The sequence below is a fragment of the Eulemur rufifrons genome, chromosome 1 (assembly GCF_041146395.1).
Source record: "Eulemur rufifrons isolate Redbay chromosome 1, OSU_ERuf_1, whole genome shotgun sequence".
Taxonomy (NCBI): Eukaryota; Metazoa; Chordata; class Mammalia; order Primates; family Lemuridae; genus Eulemur; species Eulemur rufifrons.
The window spans coordinates 67,641,719-67,667,975 of NC_090983.1; the positions used below are offsets into that span (position 1 = coordinate 67,641,719).

Sequence of the window (26,257 nt, forward strand, 5' to 3'; positions counted from 1 at the left end):
TATCCTTATCTTATACCTGTGATTCTGGAAGCCTTCAGAGTTTCTTTTTGAGACTTGCTCCTGTAACCAGATCTAAACTTTTTCTTCTCTCTCCAGCTTGCCAGTCATGCTCCAGATATAAAATTGTGCAATATTGTTTGGATGAGGAAGACAGACAAGCTGGAGGAAGAAGGGGCTGAGAATTCTCCAGAAACACTGTATCATTTCAATAGGTCATTCTCTTTAAAAAATGCCATCTGTAAGCTTAACGTCCAGAGCTTTGTGCATGTCACAAAATTTCTGTAGCTTCTTTTCTCAATCATTGCCAAAATGTTCTGCCTTTAGAACTGATTTAGAATAAATGAATAATTAAAAAAAAAAAAAGAGCATGTCAAGTCTAACAGGTCACAAAATGGATGTAAAATGTTAAATCAATGTGCACTGAAAATGAGAAAAAAGGATAAAATACACTTTTTAGAAGCTAGATTGAATGACAATACAAATAAAATATCAGCATATAAAGTTGGCAAATATACCAACATCCTAAAGTTTTGGAATGTTTTCCAGTGTTAAAAAAGGCAGCTATTCATATTCACTATCTTAGAGTGGTTTAAGTCATCTCTGGTTGTTACATGGTGATTTGCTGTTCCTACGTTTGTTGGCTGTGGATTTACTGTTCAGACTCACAATCCTCCACAACTACGGTCCACTGGAATCGGAACTCTTCTGTCAAGGTTCTCTTCTGCAGTTTTCATTAGTATAGCAAGCCGGCTTCCAGACACTCTTCCTTTTTGAATAGCACTCATCAGCTTAAAGCGAAAATACACAACAGATTCAGAGGACAGGCCAGCTTATTTCCTTCTTCACAGCATCTTAATGGTTACCATTACAGCAGGCAGAGGTAATTAAATGCTTCAACAAAAACCATCCCGAGTACTACAACTCAAATAAGAAGAGTACAATTTTTAAACATTTCAAAAAGAGGGGAAAGAGCAGGTATTTCACCACTGCTGCAAAAGCCACATCTATCTAGCAAATCAGCCTGCCGCCTTTAAAAGCAAAATCTTAATGCATCATTTTTTGTCCCTTAATGTACTCAGGGCATTTTTTTTTTTTTTTGCAACTTCAAATATTGGCTCTTTAATTCCATGTAAAAATCTTAAAAAGAAATCTCAGGGATTGAACAAAGACAAACCATGACCTATATTTATCCACCCTTTTTTAGTGTTACTGTACTTGACAACTTCAAGTCCCCTAAATCCAAATTCCTTAAAGACTTTTTAAAGTAATTTACATTTAAGTCCTTGAAAACGGACCCAGAGATCTACCTTAAGAATTAAAAGCACTCCACAGCCCAGATTTTAGCTAATTCATTTTTATCCAATGGATAAAATCAGAATTAGTCTTGAAATTACATGCAGTCAGCGGGCAAAGGCCTTTAATCTGGAAGGCACTTTGCAATTATGAGCATGGGGATTTTTTTTCCATTTCAAGTTAATGTGATTTTATCTATTTGCTTTTCTTGATCTCACTTCCTCAATGTTTTTTATTTATTTACTTTAAAAGAACAGATTTAGTCATTCATCAGAAAAAATATATAGGGAAATTCTTAAAATATTTTTAGGATCATAGTTTTTAGGCTGTCGAGATGTATGTCTTAAAAACAGCTCTGAATAAGAGTCAGAGGTATCTGCTAAGGGGCTGGGTCAGAATTTCTTGACCTTATTAAAAGCTGTTTCACAAGCTATCACTTATTAGAGATGGAATCCTACATATAGAAGCCCAAACCTAGAAATAAAGTCATGTAACCAAGCAATATCTATAGTGATCCTTCTATAAATATTATTGAAAACCCATACCTATATTCAAAAAAGATGTTTAATGGGATAAATGTGGGTTCTTAATCTTCAGGAGAAGAAAATATTTTATTAAAAAAACAAAAAAACCAAAACATACACATTACATCTGAGAGATGGTATAACAAAAGGAATGCTGACATCTAAAGACAGAACAATTTGTTTATTGTTTTGTCTCTGATTCAGGAAGACCTTCAAAGTTTATCAGAGCTAACAAAACTCACAAAGCCAGAAATTTTTTTAGCCATAAACGGAATATGATGCACAAACCTCTAAAAATTCAACGTTTTCTTTAAATACTACATGTATCTAGAAACCATATTACAAGAAAAAAATAACATTTGGGTGTGAATATATTTCATGAGAAATACGGTCAGCATTTCTTAAGTTGAAAATTACACTCTGTGTACCTAGTAGAAGCATGAATGGTCTCTTTCATTTTGAATTGGACAAAAATAATCAATTATTTTAAAAATCTACAAGAAAACCTATAGATGGTTTAAATTATTTTCTATGTTTTTAACTCTACTGCATTCAAGAAAATTACTTAAAACCCAAACCACATAACCTATCCAGAAAATTAGATTCTTATTGTTTCTAAAACCCCAGGTCTTTCAACCCTAAATTCTGCTGCTTATTTACAACACATATGAAACGAAACATAAGCCATTTCTTTGAAGAAGTTTTCTAAAATTCTGAGACAAACAATAAAATATTCTCTAGAAAAACTACACACAAAAATGCATTCAATGGTGTTCAATTCCCAAGCATAAATTTTAAATTCAATTTAAAATGTGCATTTAGTTAAACAGTAAGCTAAAGAACTAAACATTCTTTTTTGTAATGCTGGACACAACCTGTGAAAATTTTCTGCATTTAGATTCAACAATGCTCTTATCTGCAGCTCATCTCCAGAGAGACAATTACCATTTCCTTTGCCTTGATCTTGTTTGTTTAACTTGACACAGTGAAGAAAGGGCTGACATTGACCAAAATCCCTAGCATTAATTTATTTCATGTTCAGCATTCATCATTGCCATGGTGCAAGCAAGACCTGGCATTCATTTAAAATACCTGCCCAAGAAGCGCTACAGAAAAAAAACCTGGCTGCTTGGAAACCAATACATTCTTCATATGATCAGAGTCATATGGACAGCTACAAATAATATAGGGATTTATTGAATTTCTTTCTTTTAAGAAACTTTTAAGGAATTATGTGTAGCATCTAGCTTGAAGTTAAAGTAACAAAATTTATTTCCTTCATGGCTACAAAGATTAAAAATTGAATCTTGACTAAGTTGGAATTGAAAATGGAAATATTTAAATTATATGGTCTTGATCCCAGAGTATAGGTTTCCTTCCTTTTGATTTTCTGGTGCTTTATAAAATAAGAATCTAATAATTATATTCTCAAATGAATATGTTCTTAAATGAATACAACTATGATTTTTTAAACTTACTCCATAAAAAAATTACTTTCCATATTAGAAATACTGTGTTGCCTCTTGTGAAGTAGGCACAGAAAAGTCCAGCAGTGTTATTTCATGGCATACTTCTTTAAAAAGCATGCTTCATATTCAACCCTTTAAGCCATAAATAACTTGGCTTTAATGTCAATTAACCAATGTAACAGAACACTTCTTATAAAAAGAAAGAAAAAACCATGCACCAACATATCAACTTTTGCTGGCTTCAAGCTTTCTCTTTTTTCAGAACAAAGTGACAACTGTGTGGACTTAAAAATCCATTCCTGAACATCCATTTATGATCATGACAACCAAAAGATAAAAGCAAATACATTGTTTCCTTTCACTACCACTCACCTGCAAAAATTCATTGAGTTCAACCTGTCCATTTTTGTTCAAATCTACTTCATTCAGAATTTCATGTAGTGTATTTTCATCCATTTGGACATTGATACTCTAAGTAAAAGCACAGAGCAATGAGGTTTGCTTAAAAATTATGCATATCCTTTTACTAATGTTACTAAATTTTCAAAAATGACAACAAAAATATTACTTGTAGAAAGCATTAGATGAGAAAAATATCCAATATCATCTTTATATTAGTCTACTATCAGAGACTGATATTGAACCAAAGAAAATTACCTCTAATACACGCTGAACATCAACAATGGTAATAAAGCCTTTTTGGTCTGCATCAAACTTATGAAATCTCTTCTTGTACCTGGAACACAACATTGAATAATAGAAAAATATACTTACATAGGTGAAGAGAACAAAAAAAGAAAGAAACTTGTAAGAAGTACCTGTCAATGTCTGAAGGCAGTAGGCTAATTTCAGAGCGATCTGTTAACTGTTCTGATCGAGATTTATAGCCCATTTCATAATATAGAAACTTCTTGGCTGTTTCAAGTTCTTCCTAAAACAGAGATACACACAAAGTTCAATGACTTATGGAAAGAATTACTGATTTGTTGTCCTTTTTTTCCTTTTGGTCTTCAAAAGAAGCTGATCCTCACATGGCTGATCAGCACAATTCCCAGTTTACTGAAATACAATTTGCATTCAATAAAATGTACACTCTACCACAATCAAAATCTAGAACATGTCCATCCTGCTAAAACTTTCCTCATGTCTATTTGAAGTTGATCTTTTCTCCTGACCTCTAGCCCCAGGCAACCATTGATCTGCTTCCTGTCACCAGAGTTTTCCTTTCCTGGAATTTCATATAAAAGAATTCGTATAGTATGTAGTCTTGTGTTTGACTGCTTTCACATAGCATGATGATCCTGGGATTCATTCATTTTGCTGCATGTTTTGATATTTTATTTCTTTTTACTCCAAGTATTCCTATACAGACTTGGCCAGCAAAATCTACAGGACCAAATTCTTATAGTTTGGTGACAAAAAAGCAATTAAAGGTGAAGATATCTAGGACTTGAGCAACTACTGTAATGTGACATGAAGTGTGAAGGCAGATCTCATGAGATTAGCTATGTCGAAATTTTGCTACTGGGGTTCTGACAATTAGGAGAAAGTTACAGAGTCGTGGAAGAAATAAGCTATCCTCAATAGTTACTCTTCCTGTTTTCAATGTCACAGTCTCAACTGATGGGAACTATTGTTGCAAAAACTCTTAGTTTTCATCATGTCACTGTCCCATCTAATAACTTCCAAAATGACTCTATTGTAGTGTATATTGTTCACAAATCTCTCTTATCCACCCCCACGCCCCTCTACCACCACACACACTTCTCCCCCGTACATATACTTCTCAACCTTATTGATGTGAGCTGGCCATGTGACCTACTTTGGCCAATGGAATATGAATGGGTATGATACACGCCACCTTTGTGTAAATGTGTTAAAAGACACAAAAAGACAGCACATGTTCTCCCTTACATGTGGGAGCTAAAAAATTTGAACACATGGAGGTAGAAAGTGGAAAAATAGGTAAAAGAGCCTGGGAAGGGTGAGTGGGGAAGAGGGGGAGGAGGAAGAGAAGTGGGCTAAAGGGCGCAGACACACAGTAAGATAGAAGGAATAAATTCAGTGTCTGATAGCAGAGTAGGATGACTATATTTAACAAAAGTGTATTATACTCAGGTGATGAACACCTGAATACCCTAACTAGATCATCATGCATTATACATAGGTAACAAAATTTCTCATGTACCCTATAAATTTGTACAAATAAAAAAGCTTAAAAAAAATTTTTTTTAAGTAACTTTATTGTTTTGCTTAGCCTTTGCCATTCCTATGCCATAAGAAGGTCATGTCTCAGATGAGACCTGAAGCCAACCTGGAATACAAAGAACAGCCACAGCAGCTAACATGCAGGCTTCATGTAATATAAGTGAAAAATAAATGCTTGCTATGATAAACCACTGAGATTTTGAAATTTTGAATACTGTTATACAGTATAACCTAGCAAAAACTGACTAATACACGTCTTAAATTCCCCAGTGTCCCATCAAATGATTTTACTAACTCAACTGTTCCTAAATTCTGTTCTGAACAAGAGTGTCAATGTGAAGTAAAATAAAACAATGGCATGTACATTTGCATGCAATGTGTTTTTATGTGCTTGGTTATGTCAGCGATAAGACCTCTGACTCTATTTCCTGTGGATTATTCTGAGATTAACCTTTTCCTATTTTCCTTCCTCTTAGGAAACAGATAATAAAAATTCTTCCTTAATGTTCTTAAATAGCAAAATAGAAAGTTATCAACACTAACTAATTCTCTCAGCTTAAAAAATAAATTAAAAAGATATGCATGTATGTATATAAAATATATAATACACATAAAACTTGTCTGTGAAGTCTCCATCTCCAAGGGCATTCCTCGCTGACAGAATTCTCTCTTCACAAAAGAAAATCTACCAGTTGTCATAAATAAAATTATTTTCCTTTTCCACCAATTTTGTCCAACCATTTTCAACAAAACTGGTTCAAAATTCATCTCCTTGGAAATGCCATCTCTGCTGCTGCCCTCCAACAACAATCTCTTCCTCAACTTATGTCCCTTCGCTGCCTGTGTAATTTATCCATACTCCATCAAGAAAGGAACCATAGAATTTCAAAGCTGGAAGAGATTTCTCCCTAAATGTAACAATACACTTTCCTAACCCAACATTACTTTTGTAACACTCCAGAAATGGAAGCATGAAGACTCTTGTCTAAATAACTCTAGCAATAGAAAGGTAACTTAATACCAGTGAAGGTAGCCCATAAAGGGATGGCTCCCATTGTTAGAAAGTTTATGTTGAGATTAAATCCACCTCCTTACAATTCATCCAATTTGTTTGGGATGGGCAAAACTTTCCTACAGTAGAACACACATAATGTTTTTTCATTTTTCCGGTATCACAGCTTAACAAGTATTTAAAGATAGTATCATGCGCTTTCCTTTTTAGAGTTTTCTTTTAGTCTAGAACTACTCGTCTGCATAAGACATGATTTTGAATCCCTATACCATGCCAGATAATTTCCTCCAGACCACAACTGGTCTGTCATATAATACAATTATCAGAACAAAACACAATACTTGAACGGAGATCTGGCAAGTACCTAGAAAGGAGTAACTATCAGCTTCATCAATCTAGATATATAATTTCTATTAATGCAGTTTAAGATTGCAATTGGATTTCGGGGCAGCAATGAACCACTGTTAACAGCTATGCATTCACAGTTAACTAAAACCATATTTCTTTTTCACGTATGTTACTGTTAAGCCTTGTCAAATCTATCTTGAATGGATGGAGCTGTTTTTCTACCTAACATAAGGTTTGCCATTTATCTCTATTAAATTATACCTAATGAAATTTCACCCACTATTTCATTTCATCAAACATTCACTCTCCCTCCAGTTTCTTGTTACTGGTACACCAAAGACACATGCCGTCAACATTGCAATCTAATCACTTGAACTAAGGTAGACTAGGTCAAGACCAAGGACAGACTGCTTATGACCTGCTACCAGAGACCTCTTCTGAGCCCAACACTGGTTATTTAACTGGTCACAAATCTACCAATTTTAAAATGACATCACATGGGGCTTCATAAAATGCTTTATGGAATCTGGTACACTATGTCTATAACATTTCCCTGATCTAACAATCTCTTTGCTCTATATAAAAAGAAAATGAGGTATATAAAATGATTTTATGTGAGTGATTCCTTACTAGTGACCACTACTTCTTGCTAGATGCTGATAAAATAAACTTAAAATACTGTAGTCTAGAAAACCACCCAGGATCAATGCCAAACCCATTGGTATCTGGGTTGCAAACTCTATTTTTCTTTTCTCTTCTTTTTGAAATTTGGTACTACATTTGCCTAACGTCTGTCTTCTGGTCCCTTTCCTATTGGCTATATATTTTTAAAGATCAACAGTAGGTAAACAATCCCAGTTGCAAATTCTCTGAGTAGCCTGGGACATAATTTTTCTGGGCTAGCATAAAACTTATTTAGAGTAGCCTATTTGAGTATCTATGCCCTCTTACCAATATTTATATTTTATTATTTTCACACATAAAACCAGAGAGAGAGAGAGAGAGAGAAAGAGAAGGAATAACACATTGATATTAAACTGTAAACTGAATAATTCTCCCTTCACTCCAGCATTCAAGAATGTGATGCTTGTCACCTTAAGCAAAACTCTAGGTTAGGTCTTATTTTTTTAATTTTTAAAAGTTATTTTCAGTGCCCTTAGCATTTTTTCCTCAACACTCTAACAATACCTGATACTATTCACACATATCCATGTTATTCCTGATATATATCTCCTTTCATTGTTAAGCATATGTCTTCCAATTGTTTTAAATTTGGTGTTTATCGGCTTGCTTTGTCCAGAGTCACTCCATTTTTTTCATTTGCTCCCTTTCTTCCTCCCCATTGGAATCAATTTTGAAAAAAACTTTCTTTTTGTGAGATTCTCTAAATCTACTTAAGTGTCTTCTTTTTACAGTCTCTCAATGAAAAATGTATCTTTTGCCTGAACGTTATAAAATTTATCTTACCAAATCCTGCAGGGCAGCATTTCCCAAAATATGTCCTCAGTATTATAGTCCCCTTTGTACCCAGCCCTCCCAAAAAGTGAGAGTTGGGTCTGTCTCCAAATAAGTTCCTTTCTGGAAATTGAAAATACACATAACCATTTTAAAGGTTCCAAATTACCGGCACTAAAGAAAACAGTTTTATTTGTTTAACTCAGAACTCCTACACTCTTTTGACCATGTAGTTGCCTTTTCATGTACATTAATTTCTGCCCTGAAGAATACAATTTGGCAATGTCATTTTCTCTAAATACTCCTACCAACTCCTCTCTCAATCCCCAATCCCCCCCAGACATCGCCTTCCTCCTTCATCAGTTCTTCCAAGTTGGTGGGATTTTTATCTTGAATAAATACCAGTTTCTCTAAATTTTGGGAAATATACATACATTTCAGAGAGATATATATGTGCTGTGAGTCCCTGATTAAATTTCAAGATTCTTGAAACTATGAGCTATTTATTATTCCCCTAAAATATTTGGTACAATGTTCAGTATACAAGTCACTCATTAAGTATTGACCGGTAAAAACAACCACAATTCATCTACAGAGAGTTATTTATCATTTCGTTCCTCTTTCACTTTTGCAGGTTAAATAATCCCAATGCTTTTAACCTTTTCTCAGAAGTCCAACTTTCTAACCTTTTAATTCTTTTTTTTTCCCTCTTCTTTGTTCTCTCTAGACTGTCCACAGCTCTCATTAATACTCCTGTGTCTCAGATACTGAGTAATAACTTTAGGTCTTTTATTTATATTACTTTGTTAAAGAGGAGGGGAGAGTATTTCTGAGCACGTAAATCTGCTCATAAAATTTGAACTGAAGTTGAATCCAGCCTCCCGGGGAGGGCCAAACCCAACAAGTTTACAGAATTTTCATCCTTTTTCCTACCTCCTACAGCCTGAATTCCTAGCACAAAATATGTTCCTGCATATTCTAATCATTCCAACCATAATTTTTAGAAGAACACATTATCCCCGAAACTTCTATATGGTAAAAATGACTGGCAATAGTACAGGAATAAGATTCATTCTTGTGCTGCCTCTGTATAGAGCCTTAGCTGATCAAACTGAAACTCCAGCCTGGAAGAGCTATAAGCCAGTGTGGCCAACGCAGAGGCAGCAGGGCAGGGTGGGGAAGGCTCACGTGCCAGGATCAGAATACCTGGTTTTCAATCCCCGTTCCACAATTTACTGCTTGTATGAATTCTGACAGAGACTTACTCTGTGAGCCTGTTTCCTTTACTATAAGTAACTCTTTTTGAATGGTGACTTCTAATCAGTACACCACAGTACATTACATTACAATTAGTAGTGGAGAATTTTGTAAATATGGGGCCCTCAAAAACTCTCACTCAGACTAAAATCAAGCCTCAAAATCTGCCTTTTCCCCCCACATTTCCCAGGTGCCTCTTTGGGAGTCTACACCAGAATGAGAATGCTTTAAGGACAGGCCACGTGCCCAATTCTTCCCTGCACCTTCAGCACATGACACAGATGCTCAATAACGTTCATTTACTCATGCTACGTGAGAACACAGCAAGAAGACATCCTGTCTATGAACCAGGAAGCAGGCCTCCTCCAGATCCCAAATCTGCTGGCGTCTTGACCTTGGACTTCCCAGCCTCCAGAACTGAGAAATAAACGTTTGCTGTTTAAGCCACCCACTCTATGGTATTTCTGTTATGGCAGTCCAAATGGACTAAGACATACTTTCTTCCTTATCTCATGGGTCATAATTCCCTCTTGAGTCTTGTCACTCCTCCTTCAACTTCACTAGCTATTACTTTCTCTTTTTCCTGGATTCTTCCTTATCTCCTCAATTTCTAAATTTTGGTGTGCTACAGGGGTCAGTCTTGGAACCATTCTCATCACCTAACTACACTATCTACATGATCTCATCCAGTCTGATGGCTTAAATATCAACTCATATATATATTTCCAGCCTAGGCCTCCTCTCCAATTTGAGACTGACATATTTAACGATCTGGATCATGGTTTAATACACTGAAGCACTATTAAGAAAACTGTTAAAGAAAGGACACCAGTTTAGGGGAGGCAAACTATTACAATAATCCATGTGACAGATGTTAGTAGCCTGAATCATGGTGACAGCAGTTGAATGACTGAATTCAAACCATTATTTGAAGACAAATATGGTTAAGATGTGCTGGTGGATTTAGATAGGGTGTGAGAGAATGCATAAAGTATGATACTGATATTTTGGCTTGAGCAGCCAAAGGCTAGAATAGCTATTTATGACATGGGGAAGACTATAGGAGCAGTAGTTTGGGAGTGGTAAAAAAAGATCCAAGAGAGTGTTCCAGAAAGTAAAAAAAGTAGTTCAAGAAGGAACAGGCAATCAACTATGTCAAACATTGCTTGTTAGTCAAGTAAAATGAGGACTGAGCATTGACAAGTATATTGAGCAACATGGAGGTTACTGGCGAGAATGACTAGAGCTCATACAGCAAAGTGGTGGCAGAAGAGCCTAAATGGAATGGGTTCAAGATGGACTAAGGGGAAAGGAACTAATCCCAATGAGTACAAAAAGTATTTTATGAATAAATACACAAAAATGCTTCATATGCCTCTGTATATCACAACAGTTTGAGTTAATTAAAAAATTCTGCTTCTTATGACAAGCCGAAGCCAATGCAAAAATGTATGCGTGGGCATCTGAACATCATTGTCTTTCTTTTTAAAATTTGGATAAAAATATAAAATCTCAAATGACACAAATGATAAGCACTTGGTGGTCAGGCAGTGAAACCACTATGTCTTACCAAAGGCAAATTAGCAGGCGTGTGAATGTCACTGACTATGTTCTAAGAGTGTTTTCAATGAAAAACCGTAAAATGTCCTATCCCACAATCATTGATATCTTTCTTCTTCAGGAATTGTGACCACAAATTTAAGAGCATTTTCTTTAAGAGATTTTCCAAGAATAATTAAATTTTGGTACAAGAATATCTTTCTATTTTCCTAAGGCCTAACAATACTAAACACACACCACACACACACACACACACACACACACACACACGTGCAGACATTGTCAAGAAATCTGAGGTCACTGTTAAAAACTATGCTACCCTCTGCTGTTAATAGATCAAGCCATTCCACGTTTAGTAATGGGAACTGTGGTTTTAAAGACTTCTATACAATACCTGTTTCTTAAAGTCATCCCAATTCAGTTCTCTGCCCATCAGCTCAACAATCCTGGGTAGGGCTTCCTCGGCTGCCTGGACATTGAGAAAGGCCAGGCGCGTGCGGCGTGAAATCATATCCACTGCGGTGCAGGCATACTCCTTAATCCCATATTTCACCTGAGTTCGAATGAAAGAAACATTATTAGTTTAGACCTTTCTTCAAGAAGAGGAAATAAAGTTTCACTGAAAAAAATAAATTCATGCTTCGGAAAGGTGACATTTTTCTTTATCCTCTCTGGTTCTCCAGCAGGCACGAGACAAATAGTGGCATCACACGAGTCTTCCATCTGCCTGTCAAAGGAGGTTTGGCAAATAGGATAAATTGGACAAGAGTTAATGCCTTCTTCCTGAACAGAACCTGACATAAACATGCAAACTGCACCACTTCTCATTAACCATCCACCATAATCACTTACCTCTCTTTGCTTATACGTAACGTGGAGGGTAATTTACATAGCTGAGCAGGCACAGGACAAGTATAAAAAAGTTATGGTCTCATCTCTTAGAGTAATCAGATGACAGAAACCCCAAATTCATCAACAGGTAAATGCTTACTGAACACCAATATTTTAAGGCATTGTGAATTACAAATAAATACAAATCATGGCCTCTGGTTTCATAAAATTTGAAACCTTGACAAGAAATGAGACTTGAAGAAACTGTCACATCAAGGTATGTCATCTGGCAGGACATGGGTGGTACAAACTTAAAGACCTACAAATTCACAAAAGGGACAAACAACTGTGAAGTAACAAGACTTGAAATAGCTCCACGGAGGGGAAAAAATCCATATTTTATATTGTTATTATTACCATTATTAACAACACTTTGGAATTAAGATTAAAATTTTATAAGGGAAAGGAAAGGATCTGCATGGGAAAGACATTTTACTCAAGGTTTTAGCTGATACATGTGCATTAAAACTTAGTTACACAGAATTTTTAAAGAAGATGAAAAATGAACAGATGAAAACTACCCCATGGCAGACAAGAAATTCCCACGTGACCATTCACATACCTCTGCCTCGATATATGGAAATTCTGATACAAGCCGCACTCCAACAATGGGCCACCTCTTGCCCGTCACACTTGCCATTTTGGCCACCTCGAAAGCCTTATCACCATAGGTGGCGGCAAGATGCTGTGCCACCTAGAAAAACAAAACTACATTAGGCAGCTACTTGGAATATCAATACCTCCTAGGTACAAAGCAAAAAAGGTACATGTTTATCTTGCCAGTTTTCTTACAGCCTATAACTAATAGCTCTTGTAGCGTATCAGTAATTTTGATTTGGTGGGAGGAAACCACTTGGGCTTCGAATGCGTAGGCAAGCACTGACTCTACTACACATGTATCACTGTATCGATGACTGATGAAGCTTCAGCTTCATTTTGCTCCAGATATCACTTCTGAAGAACAGCATTCCGTATGCTTAAGATGGAAAGAACTGTGGACGCCTTGTATACTAGGAACAAACCAAATAAACTCCAGGTTTTAACAGAAACCATTCAATAAAATGCACATTGCTTTGGGAGAACTAAAGCAAAGTAAGATCATCCTTTTCTCCTAATTTACTTTCCAGACAGAGACATACCCAGCAAAAAGAAACTCTGAATCACAGAGGCCACATCATGGGGGTCAATTCTGTTATTGGCAACAGCAAGAGATTAAGAGGAAGGTGACGTGGCAACACACACCCACCTCACTTTCAAGTCCATAATCCTGGACAAGCCTAATATAGAGTGTGGGGCTCCAGTCTTTACCCCCTTGAAGGAAAAGCCCAACTGTTCTACTTGGTCCTGCTTTCAAATTGTGAGTCTTGATAGCAGCATTTATGGTATCTTCTGCCATAGATCGATACGTTGTCCACTTCCCACCTACGAAGATGTTGATAGGTAATTGATTAGGTTGACGCTCCTTATTTTTCTTATAATTAATCGCTTACCAACTTATTAACAAAATTCACCTGTTGTTTATAGCAAACGTGGGAAAGCCATGTGTAAAGTTTTATTCAGAATCATAAAAAGAAAATCCTTGTTCATTAGAGTTAAATGAGACTCTCGTGGGACAATTTAAGTCAAGCTCGTATGTAAAGCACCTCCAAATACCCAGGCAGTATCTCATACCTGCTATAGTGATAAGGCCACTCTCACTGATGTCAACAACATGATTTCGGGAGATGGACTGAGTATCTGCAGACTTGGGATCTGTAACAAGGGGCCGGATACCACTCCATGCCGCCAGGACGTCCCCTCTTCTCACTAGTGAGGATCAGCACCAAGGGTTATGAGTATTACTCAAACACATTTCAAGAAAAATATTAAATAATTAATAAGGAAAGAATTCAGTGAAAGGAATACACATGTAAGCACTTAAAAAGGAGAGACTAGCCTTAAATATAAGAACTGAGTGGATAGGTGCAAAGAAAATTCATAAAGAATTATTTTGTTACAAAGATAATCTCTAAACAAAAGTAAAGAGCTTGAAAATCACTGACACTGACACCAAAGAGGAAGCAAAAGAAGCAAATGTTAGCAACCCTGCAGCTAAGGCAACATGGAGGAGTTAAAAGAACAAAAAAAGAAAAAAAAAAGCAAAAGCAAATAAAAACCAAGAGACTTATGAATCGTTAAATTTCCTTCTAGAATATATCTTACTATCTTTTCTCAGGGACAATAAAGAGCCTTATTAATTAAACAAACAAACCCATAACAGGGTATTTTCTCCCCTCATCGGTATCACCGTCTTATTGAGCATTTACAGAAGGCTTACCCCTGTGCAACTTACTGGCCATGCACATCTCATCTCACTTAATCTCACAAAGCTCCCTAGCATTGGTTATTATTATTCCCACCCAACAGGTGAGAAAACAGATTGAAAAAGTTTAACCAATCAAGTTGGGCAAAAAACTTATCCAAGACAAACTTCTTTTTTTTCCTTCACCTTTGAAAAGATAAGGGTTTATAAACTTATGTTTTGTTTTTTTTTTTGGAGACAGAGTCTTGCTTTGTTGCCCAGGCTAGAGTGAGTGGAGTGCCGTGGCATCAGCCTAGCTCACAGCAACCTCAAACTCCTGGGCTTAAGCTGATCCTACTGCCTCAGCCTCCTGAGTAGCTGGGACGACAGGCATGTGCCACCATGCCCGGCTAATTTTTTTTCTATATATATTTTTAATTGGCCAGATCATTTCTTTCTATTTTTAGTAGAGACGGGGTCTCACTCTTGCTCAGGCTGGTCTCGAACTCCTGACCTTGAGCGATCCACCCGCCTCGGCCTCCCAGAGGGCTAGGATTACAGGCGTGAGCCACCGCGCCCAGTCTAAACTTCTTATATATAGCAGAACAGCATCAGAACCTGGTTCTTTCTGATTTTAAAGTCCATATTCTTACCCACCAAATTGTACTGTCTCCCAACTGTTGAAAATTTCCATACTCTGCCTTTTTTTCTTCTCTTATCCCATTATCTTTATAACTGACATAGAAACAGGTATACTGGTTCCTTCCAGTAGGTACAGAAAACTTATGTTATAGTGTGGAAGTTCTTCCAGTATTCAAGATACCATGAAATTATCTTTTACTCTCTGTCAAAATACAATTTCCCATCTATATCCAGAACTGATGAAGTTTAAATTAGAATGAGACAACTACTAAATAGCATTTATTACTGACCTTAAAATGGCTGAGGAGAAAAGATCAGCTGTGTTTCTGGTCTGCCACCAGGGGCAAAGGCAAAACCCAAAGGCAGGGTTTCAGAATCTATCCTTCTTTACCTAGATCCGCTTCAGGGATGGCTTAGTTCTTTTCCCCTCTGCATAAGGGAGCTGACTGCGTGCACCAATCCAACAGCTGCTTAATGATACAGACTATAGGGAAGCGAATGTCTACCTGGTCCTGCTGCACTTACTGCGCTAAATCCATCCCTGGATAATAAAGCCATAACTATAATTTTGCTTCAACTGTGACCTGGGGTCACATGTAACCTCCTTCTCCATCATACTTCCAGCCATTAGCCATATTGATAAAAAATTGACTTTATATAATCTTGAAAACTTCAATACAATGGGAAAACTAAACCTCTACATGCAAAACGATGGACATGGACCCTTACATTACACCATATACAAAAATTAACTCAAAATGGATCAAAGACCTAAAAAGAGCTAAAACTATAAAATTCTTAGAAGGAACCATATGAGAAAAGCTTTATGATATTGAATTTGGTTTAATTTCTTGGATACGACATCAAATGCACAAGCAACAAAAGAAAAAAAATAGATAAAGTGGACTTCATCAATAGTAAAAACTTTTGTGCATCAAAAGACACTACTAACAGAATGAAAAGGCATCCCATGGAATGGAGAAAATATTGGCAGATCATATATCCAGAATATATAAGTAACTCCCAAAACTCAATAACAAAAAGTAAACAACCCAAATTAAAAATTAGACAAAGGACATGAATAGACATTTCTCCAAAGAAGATATAAAAATGTACAACAAGGACATAAAGATCCTAAACACCACTAATTATTAGAGAAACACAAATGAAAACCACAATGAGATGGCACTTCACACCCATTACAACAACAACTGTCAAATAAAAACAAAACAAAACAGAAAATAAGTATTGGTGAGGACGTGGAGAAATTGAAACCCTTGTGCATTGCTGGTGAAAGGTAAAATGGTGCAGCTAGTATGAAAAATGTATGGCGGTTCCTCAAAAAAAATTAAACATTTAGAATTACCATATGATCTAGCAATTACACTTCTGGGTCTATACCCAAAAGAACTGAAAGCAAAGAAAATTTATACACTCTTGTTCATAGCAATATTCACAATAGTCAAAAGGTAGAAGCAAACCAAGTATCCATCAACAGATTAATAAACAAAATGTAGTATATACACACAATAAAGTATTATTCAGCCTTAAAGAGGAAGGAAATTCTGACACATGCAACAATATGGATGAATCTTAAAGACATTATGCTAAATAAATAAGCTAGTCACAAAAGGACAAATATGGTATAATTCCATTTATAAGAGTTACTTATATTCATAAGTAAGTGCTCATATTCATAGATGCAGAAAGTAGAATGGTGGCTGTCAGGGATTAAGGGGGATGAAGAGTTAGTGTTTAATGGGTACAGAATTTCAGTTGAGGAAGATAAATAAAAAGCTTTGGAGAGGGAAGGTGGTGATAGTTGCATAACAATGTGAATGGACTTAATGCCACAGAACTGTACACTTAAAAATGGTAAATTTTATGTTACATATATTTAACCACTATAAAAAACCAAGATATTACATAAAAGGATAAATTGAGACAACTCAAGTCTCAAATTATGAAAGGGTTAAGGAAATATTTTACATATAATACACAAGTATCAGGACTTATATGAGCCCACACTATGCCCATGCCTCAGCTCAAATTAACAAATCCCATGCAGGGAGCACAGTTTTGGGAGCATAGGGAAGGCTGGATTTCGGCTCCCACTCACCCCTTGGTCACGTGCCCTTATATGCTAAACATCCTGTATGGCTATACACAGCAACACCTGAAAAGTATTTAGATATTCTTTGTGTAAAAAGTCACAAAGACTCCTTGAAATATTTGGAAGAGCTCTGAAAAGAAAAAAAACAAAACACACATACACAAACACCATACCAAGTACAGAAAAACGATCCTAAAAACAAGTTATATTAGATGACAATAATCCCTCTCTTGATCTAAAATGAATAATAGATTTCTGATAAAGATAAATACAACTAAAGTAAATCTGGCATATTTTTATATAGCTCGTTAAGGGCTATACTGTTAACACGACTATAATACTAGAATCTGAAAGAATAGGTATCCATAAACTTCTATGGGAGTGTTTAATCAAATCCATATCTAAAACATTGTAACTGAAACAAAGGAAGAAAACATGATTAACTGATGAGGAAAGCCTAAGCTTTTCTGTCTTGTTAATTGGATTCTATCTGGGATCTCAATGCTGCGATTCCATTCCCAGATCTGCCACTCTGATGCGTGCATTCTCTTAAATAGGTTTAATCCTGATGGCTTCCGAGGAATGGGGGTTAATTCCTGCTTTACATTATTCTACATGTCTTGTAAAACTTCAACACAAATAGAGCAGAATGTTTTAATCTTTACCAAAAACCAAACTAGGAAATTACTGCTATTTTCCATTAGAGTTCACATCGGTCTCTGAGATAAAAATAAAACTTAGCCAACCCACTTACAACGTCATTGTGGTCACCACACAGTCCCTTGAGTATCTGTGAAATTCCTTAAGTAGCCACACTGATCAGGAATTTGCTTTCAACTCTTGAAGCTCTCTGACTAATTTTAAAATTATTTGATGGAAAATTAGACTTTCAAGAGTAAATTTGAGGCATCTGCAAATAATCTGCAGCAAATGCTTTACCTTTTCTGTTGTAACAGGCAGAAAAACACATCTATGAAATTGTATTGGCTAAAACAAAAAGACCAAACTAAAACATTCAAGTTTTTCACTCATAGAGGAACATTAAATAAAACATTGCGTACATTAATACCATTTTTAATCCTTACTTCTGGGATTGATATTGAAAAGAAAAGAAAAGCGGGGGGAGGGAAGGAAGGAAGGAAGGAGAAGAAAGAAAGAAAGGAAAGAAAGAAAGAAAGAAAGGAAGGAAGGAAGGAAGGAAGGAAGGAAGGAGGGAGGGAGGGAGGGAGGGAGGGAGGGAGGGGGAGGGAAGGGGAAGGCAGGCAGGCACTCCTTGAAACATTCATAATGTATTTTATTTTCCTTGACATCTTATCTCAGCACTCAGCTTTTTAGCGTAAGAATTGTATCAGATGAATGTTGGGATTAAACTTATTTAAAAGGATACATTTAAGGATAACCAAATTCCTTATTTGAAATATGGATTAATCTTTATGGCTGGCAGGAGTTTTATATTATTACCAAAAGGATGTTGAATCTGGTTATCTACCTATCAGTTCTCTCCCAATCTTGAGATTTAATGATTTTTATGGATTATTCAAAACGCTAATTTGCTGCGGAAGTAATTTGCCTCACCCCTCAAATTCAGTAATGACTGCTCAGGACCTTAGGTATAATCTACATCTATGGGGCATAGCAGAGCTAAACATGTGAGACATTAATTCGAACCTCTTGAATAAAAAACAGCAATTAACTGAACTAACAGGTTTCTCTCCGTATCACCTATTTACCCACAGTGGAAAGCTTGCACACTGTTAAACAAACCCTAATTAAAGTTTTCTTAAGAAAGAGATTCAAAATAGTATATGGGTAGTCTGAATAAAGAAGTAATAAGATATCTTTTAAGTCTGCCTTGTGCTGTTGTAGCCACGTTATAACCACAGGGGAAACAACCTTAGGATGAAATCAACTTGGAGGGTGGTCGAGTGAAGATAAGTAAGGGTCATGTACCATAGACATTGCTAAGTCAGTAAATTAATCACCTCTTGAGGCTTCTTATATCTGGAGTTCTTGTTTTACAAGATAATCAATTCCTTTATTTCATTTAACAACAACAACAAAAAAAACACCCAAATTCAATAACTCTATTAAATTGAGTATTTCCTTCTCTAAATGTGTATTTAAATACCTCTAGATTCTGAAGAGCAGCACTGTCCCACAGACTTTTCTGCAGTGATGCAAATGTTCCATAAGTCCACTGCACAGTTTGCTAGCCATTGGCGGCATGCAACTATTAAGCATTTGAAACGTGGTTCACACAACTGAGGAACTGAATTTCAAATTTCAGTTAATTTTAACTAATTGAAGTTTAAATAGCTACAAGTGACTAATGACTATCATACAACAGAGGGAAGCTCTAGAATAAAAAGCCTCCAAGTGGTAGATCTCAGACTTCTCCTATCACCATGGCCACCTCACCCACATCTCTATGGAGCATCCTTTCATTGAAATTTGATTATACTTCCTTTGCTCATGAGAATAAATTCTGCTGTAGTAGCCCCCAAACACTTTACTGTCATCCACGCTCCATATTTATCATTTCAACTTATCCTCCCCTCTTACTAATCTCATGACTTCAAAGAAATAAAACATATTTTTAGTTAAGTACTTCTACCCTTCTTACCCTGAAACTGGTTCTATCACATAGATTGAGGCCAAGAGTAAGTAGTGAACATTACCCACTTTAACTCTCCATGGTATAACATGTGAAGAAAATAACATAACCCAGGGTTTCTATGCTCCAGAGCTCAAAGATTCACCTGGATTTTTTCTGGTTCTCACACTGCCAGAATAGCTAAACAAAATTTCATTACTATTTCATTTCTTTCTCACCATGTTGAAAGTCTTCAGCAATGTCAATTCAGATATTTCTCAATACCCTAAATATTATATCAACTAAAGGGTCACATCAGTTATTAAATATTAAGTAGAAAATTAAAGCAATATGTGAACTGTTTATATCAAACTGTAAGAGCTGATATATCTAAAGCAAGAATACTTGGACCTCTGAGCCAATATGCTAAGCTTTATATAGGTTTCTAACGACTGCATATTTGATATTAATAATCGGATATTACCTTCTAAAATAAATGAATGCTTGCTTTAAATATAACAAAATGAAAGGAAACGAAATTACCATTAAAGTTGAGAAAAATCCATCATTAAAGACCACTTATTAGAGTGGCTCACCCAGGTGGTGCCCAGTTGATATTTTTAGGTGCCAATTTCCCAGATGGGGGAAAAAAACCATGGAGAACCTCCAGTGTGTATAAAAGTATTTGGCAATAGTTTCAATAGGTAGTGAGAAAGTAAAAGAGTCCTTCTACCATCATGTTTAAGAATCATTTTTATTACATCCCTGATAAGTAACTTATTCAGGTTTTAGCATATGTGATATATGAAGAGTAAAATATAAATAGCAAAGTTGAATAGACAATTTTCAGAGCTGGTTGAAAAAATAAGTACAATGTGATTGTTTCAAACTATAATATTTTACTCTTACATACTTGGCAAGACAAGTGTTTGTTTTAGAAATTAATAGAAAATGAAGCCCACAGGAAGTGACAATTAAAAGCTAAATACGTGGTTTGCTTCACATTAGTTATTTAGGCCTACATTTTGGGGTGTTCTTTCTCATGTTTGCCACTTTCAAAAAATCAATAAAAAGCATGTGAAAATATCTAAATGAACACAGGGGAAACAGTGTCAGAAATCAATACTTCTCTACCAGCATGTTTAACCTGCTGAAATGAAGTGTTAATCACAGAAATAAGATACCATATTACATTTATAAACTAATGAAACTAGAAAAAGCAAAGCGCGTGACACCATAATTAAACAGCTGGAAGACATCCAAGCCTGTGTAAGTTGATAACCCTGGTACAATCTCTGGCAGTGAAAAGGCAGGTCTGCAGTGAGTTGATATGGCCAGCTCAGTTGTTAATTGAATAAGAGGCAATCTATAAACACTACTAATTGCATATGTGAAAACCTGTGTACAAGTAGAGAAGCTGCCTAGAGAAGCACTTCAGAGAAACTACATGGATAAAGCACTCGGCAAATCTTCTGTCTCTCTCAATCCCGTTAAGTCATAGCTTAGTTTTACCACTGCATCCTTCTGATTAACCTCTACACAGCAGACTTAATGATACATTTTTCAAAAGATCATTTTTCTTCCTAACTCGATACGAACTGCAGAACTATCAATTACCCATTTCAGAAAAGAACAAACAAGTAATCTAGAAAATTCAGCCTGTGAATGGAAGGCTTTCTAAATTGTAAAAGAAGACATGGTCTTATTCCCAACAGGCAAAATGCTTTTTAGAATTGTTCCGACGCATTTTGCAGAAGTGTGGCAGCTGCTGTGAACAGCATGGAGTGTTAAGATTTGACACTTTTTTTTTTTTTTCTTAAGGATATAGCCATTTGGGGAGGCTCAGAAACTGTTGTCGGAATTTTACTTATCCATTTAATAAATCCTTTTAGAACGATTATTTCAACCCTGGTGAATGTAAAACATTATAAAACTATTGCTCTAGGATCTAAATCAAACTTTTTATTTTTCAAATCTGTAGAGAAGACTGGTTGGCCCGAGAGATCAGTCATGAGATATGAAATCTCTTCCAGTTTAACATTTAAATCCAAAGAAGGCTAGTAGAGAGCAAAGGTCATTGTCATTCTAAAGGTGTCTAGCAGTTTCCATGAAATGAATTGATAGACTAATCCACTCCCTAGCGGATATAATATCACATCATGAAACTCAGAACTACCAATCAGAGTACTGCACAGTATTTAGAAGCACAAGTATTAGAGCTAGACTGACTTATACTCAGATTATGGCCCCAAAGCTAACTAGCTATGGACAAGAAGCTTAATGTTGCAGCCTCAGTTTCTTCAACTATACAGTGGGACTTACAAAATAAACCTTGTAAGGTTGTTACAAGTAATCAAAGAGATAATATAGGCAATATGTTTAGCATAAAAAGTATTCAGTCATGGTAGAGTGTTTATAAATGAAGCACATATATATAAATATTAAAATACATTTATCAACAGTATGTAATCAAATGGCTGAATATTGTCTGAAGCTGAGTTTCTCTCTCACATTTTATCACTGTAAAAGAGAATATTGCGTTTCACCAAAATTTCTTGGGAAAAAATATAAATTCGAATGTCCTCAGTTAGATATAGACATACTTCAGCTAACTGACATTCTTTATCAAGACCAATTCCTTAATATGAGGCCTTCAGTCAATGAGAAATATGAATGAAAAGAAACTATAAAGATTCATTCTTAATTATTTTTAAAAGGACAAGTTTGTAAGTAGGAAAGGTGTGGTAGATGGTGTACACACAGAAATAAATAAAGTCTATGAAAGAACTGCTACTTTTGCTTTTACCCTGGATTATTTGCTACCTGGAGGACCCCCCTTAATCTCAAAATGCCCCCAGACCACCAGGAAAAGGCCCTAACTTGCAATGTTTAGATGTTAATGTCAACCACTTTTACAGAACATCAGAATTAACAATAACTCTGTTAGTTTCACCAATATCCTGACTACAAAAAGATGTGTTAATTGAAAAGACCTTTATGGACCAACCAGGTATTACCAAGTTTCCATTTATTTATAGGCAGAATAAAAATGATCCAGTCTCAGTTAAAGCCCAGGGCTCATTTCACTGGGGAGATCCCCACCTACAACATGGGCACAGCGGCCTTCCGGAACCTACACCTGCTTCCAGCACATCCAGCTTCTCAGCATCATAAGTAGATTTCTCATCCTTACTGCATTTGAACTTTAAGATTTTGGAAACTGTCAACATAGAGCTCTCTGCTCTTGAATTAATTCGATATCTTGCTCTAACAATCTAAGCTTCCTAATGTTAAGGCCCAAATATGGGCCTGCTTTAACAAACATTAATTATACCCAAGTAAATACGAAATGAAGCAGGATTCACTAACAATTATAAATACTTTAAAATGCAATCATATCCAGATGTTTAAGCTCCTCCTAGATTGCAATAGGGGAAAAAAAGTATCAAGCTAAAATTGCACTGCAGTTTGAGTATTTAAACATGGATGCTAAACAAAGCATGACTATTTGCCAAATAACTGTGTATGAGCGTGTATGTGTGTGAGCATAAACATTAACCACATGGATTTCAATTATTTGTATTTAATACATTTACACTATTATTATAGATATCCAAAGTGATTCTATTCAGGGTAAAATTATATCCATTACTTTAGATTAGAAGCAGCTAAGACTATACAATATAGATTAATCAATTAAACTAGGAGAGTCACCTGAATTATTTTTTAAAGCAGTTTGTTTTCCTTGTAAATATGTGATCACATGATGAAAAAAATCCTTTAAGAAAGAAGTATTCATAGATGCTAATTAATCTAAACTAAATCCAAACTAAAATAGTACCTGCATGCCCTTCACTGAAGCCAATATTGTAAGAAGATTCCTGATTTAATAGATTAAGATTATTTTTAAAAATTTTAATCTTACCTATTTTAACATGGAAAGATTTTCAAACTGCTACCAGTATCAAAAACCCTGAAAGTGTCTATAACTCATTTAAGTTCAAAACAGTCATGAGTAGCATACCAGTTTGATAACAATCTTGTTGCTAAATATAAATAAAGAATCCTTACCCTCAAGTGAAAATACATCTTAGACTATTACCTATGATATAATGTTGTGATATATAAGCAGTATGACCAACATCCTATGGAAATAAAAAGGACAGGTAGTTTCTGAAGTATAAATATTTTGCCAAGATGAGAAGCTGGGGGGAAAAAGCGTCCCAGAGCAAGGCTTCAACCTAACTAAACAAGGCATGCAGGCTTTTTAAAAGTGCATGACCTGACTTGGAAATGATAAGTAATACAATACAAATAGACAACAGAATGCAGGAAGGCGAGCAGTTGAATATAAATGTGCAAATACAAGTTGTGAAAAGACTTATATTCTATGTGAGAGAGTTTAGTATTTTTCCTAAAGTCAATGAGGAGACATCTAAGGCGTATTTTAGTTCAGGGAAGGGATGATCAGAGCTGTGCTTCAGAAAGCAAGTTCTGATGGAAGGATGAGACTGGGTGGGCATGGAGACCTGAGATGTGGAAAGAGAAAGAACCACGAAAGGTAAGCATGCCATTTCCTGCTTAGGTGACTAGATGGATGGCAGGCTATTCACTGAGGTGAAGAAATACAGAAGTGGGATGTTGGGGAACTTCCAGGGCTAGCCTGGATGGAAAAAAAAACCCAAAAAACTGTATAAGTTATATGGAGAAAATGTTACAACATCCAAGTTAAAATGCCTTGGTAAGAATAAGAAAGAAGTAAACTGTGGCTTTTTCCATTAAAACAGGCATACTTATCCTTTGCTAAACCTACCAGTCAACGCTCTACTTTACATGTAGTAACAGACCATTGAGAATATATAGCTCCAGCCTCTTGTTTCTTTGCTTACTTATTTCCTATGGATATCCTGTATCTGTAAACCACACCTCCCCAAGCTGTAGAAATTAAACAGTGATATAAACATGTCATCCTCTTCTAGAAATGCATGAGTATTCAGAGCTCGAGTGTGGTACTCTGATCTTGCCATTAGAAATGATCAGAAAAGGACTGCATGGGTTTCAAGTGCATGTGGAAAGTAGAGGAGAAAAGGCAGTTTCTTTTACACTGTGTTAGAGTTTCGCCATCATAAAACTTCTAGAGGTAACGATAGCAAGTAATAGTTATGATAGACCACATGTGAAAATGAGTCAGACTGGAGACAGGGCAGTTAACCAGCGAGCACTGGAAGGATTTGAGAGATATGAAAGAGGAAGGACAAACTTAAAGGAATGCTTCAGTTACCTTCAACATCACAACTCAGGTAATTACGCACTTCATTCAAAATGAAGTTGATATCTTCTTCGGAAGGAATGGGATGGTGTGTAATATCAGTTGGGGTATCAGTAGTGCCAGCGATAGTCATCTTTTGCCAGGGTAAGAAGAAAATAACTCGCCCATCACTGGTCGCTGGGTCAAGAAGTCCCATGCTCTCTGGGCTAAGGTAAAAAGAAGGGTTATTAATTTCTGAAATTAGCAGACGTTTAATGTTAACCTGTATTCTAAAAGCTATTTTATGCACCAACTCTCAAACAAGCAAAAAAGAAAGACATGAACTAGTACTTTTACCTCCCCTACCCTAATCCAGAAATTCCTAAAAGAAAAAAAAATGGGAGTAACACAAAGGAATGGAGTAAATGTGATAATAATAATGATAATATTCCACAGTAGAACTACTCCTCCACAACTCAACAATGCAAGTGTAATTAAGAAAGTGGACTTCAACTTCTAATTGTTTTGGTTTTCATGCTCCTTAGATGATTCACAACAGATAATGGCAGCAAGATAAATGCCTATAATTTCTTTTATAATGGTCAATTAAGGATAGTTCTTTGACCTTTTTGCAAGTCTATGAAAAGTATTTTCCTGAGACATTTGACATTTGACACTGTTTCAGTAGAAGGTCTCAGAAGTACCTGAGAAAGTGAAGGGCCTAACTTTCTAGAAACTAAAATGTAATCAAAAAGTTTTTTACTCCTTTGTACCTAGATGAACTTGTGCCACTTCACCAAATATGAGATTTCTTACTTTATTTCAAGGTTACAGAGATCTCAAGAAGTGCATCCAGAAGAAAAGGGCTCAGTTTTCTACTACTACCTAAATAACAATGTCCTAGGAAAAGGTCAAAAGGGAGAGAACACCTTAGCAATGAAAATCTTTTAAATAGACAGAAGACACTAGTGGACTTATGCTATTAAATCAAGGTTCAAGACTACCTCTTCTGACAGATTACATAAAATCTTCTAAAATATTAGTCAAGAAATTATACTGACACATATTGAATATTCTAAAATCAAATTATAAAACCCATTTGAAAGAACAGCCAGCTGTAAATAAACATTAAAAAAAATCATCAGATTTTGTTTTTAAATCCCTGGAAACTATTGTTTTAATGCATTCATTAGCCATTCAAAGAAATTTAGAGATATTGTTAAAGGGAGGAGGGAAAGCTGAAAGTGTTCTTTTCTTTTCTTTTCTTTTAACTTAGGGGCTTCAAGTGTTTTTGGTTACATGGATAAATTTGAAAGTGTCGTATTTAAATAGAACACTACAGACTTCCAGATAGTTACTGCAA

At 35.8% G+C, this 26,257-nt stretch overlaps 1 protein-coding gene across 1 annotated transcript in view; it reads right to left on the bottom strand.

Annotated features, from left to right (window-relative positions):
• Positions 1 to 547: 547 nt before the first annotated feature.
• The window catches only part of GPD2 (glycerol-3-phosphate dehydrogenase 2), a 134,319-nt gene continuing 108,609 nt past the window's right edge, over positions 548 to 26,257 (bottom strand). Inside the window, exons 9-17 of the mRNA XM_069472462.1 lie at positions 24,928 to 25,121; positions 13,689 to 13,823; positions 13,264 to 13,439; positions 12,580 to 12,711; positions 11,521 to 11,679; positions 4,105 to 4,217; positions 3,944 to 4,022; positions 3,659 to 3,757; positions 548 to 788 (exon numbers count right to left, since the gene is read on the bottom strand). Of these exons, the coding sequence (XP_069328563.1) occupies positions 663 to 788; positions 3,659 to 3,757; positions 3,944 to 4,022; positions 4,105 to 4,217; positions 11,521 to 11,679; positions 12,580 to 12,711; positions 13,264 to 13,439; positions 13,689 to 13,823; positions 24,928 to 25,121 (1,213 nt within the window). The 3' untranslated portion in view covers positions 548 to 662. The remainder of the gene's footprint in view (positions 789 to 3,658; positions 3,758 to 3,943; positions 4,023 to 4,104; positions 4,218 to 11,520; positions 11,680 to 12,579; positions 12,712 to 13,263; positions 13,440 to 13,688; positions 13,824 to 24,927; positions 25,122 to 26,257) is intronic.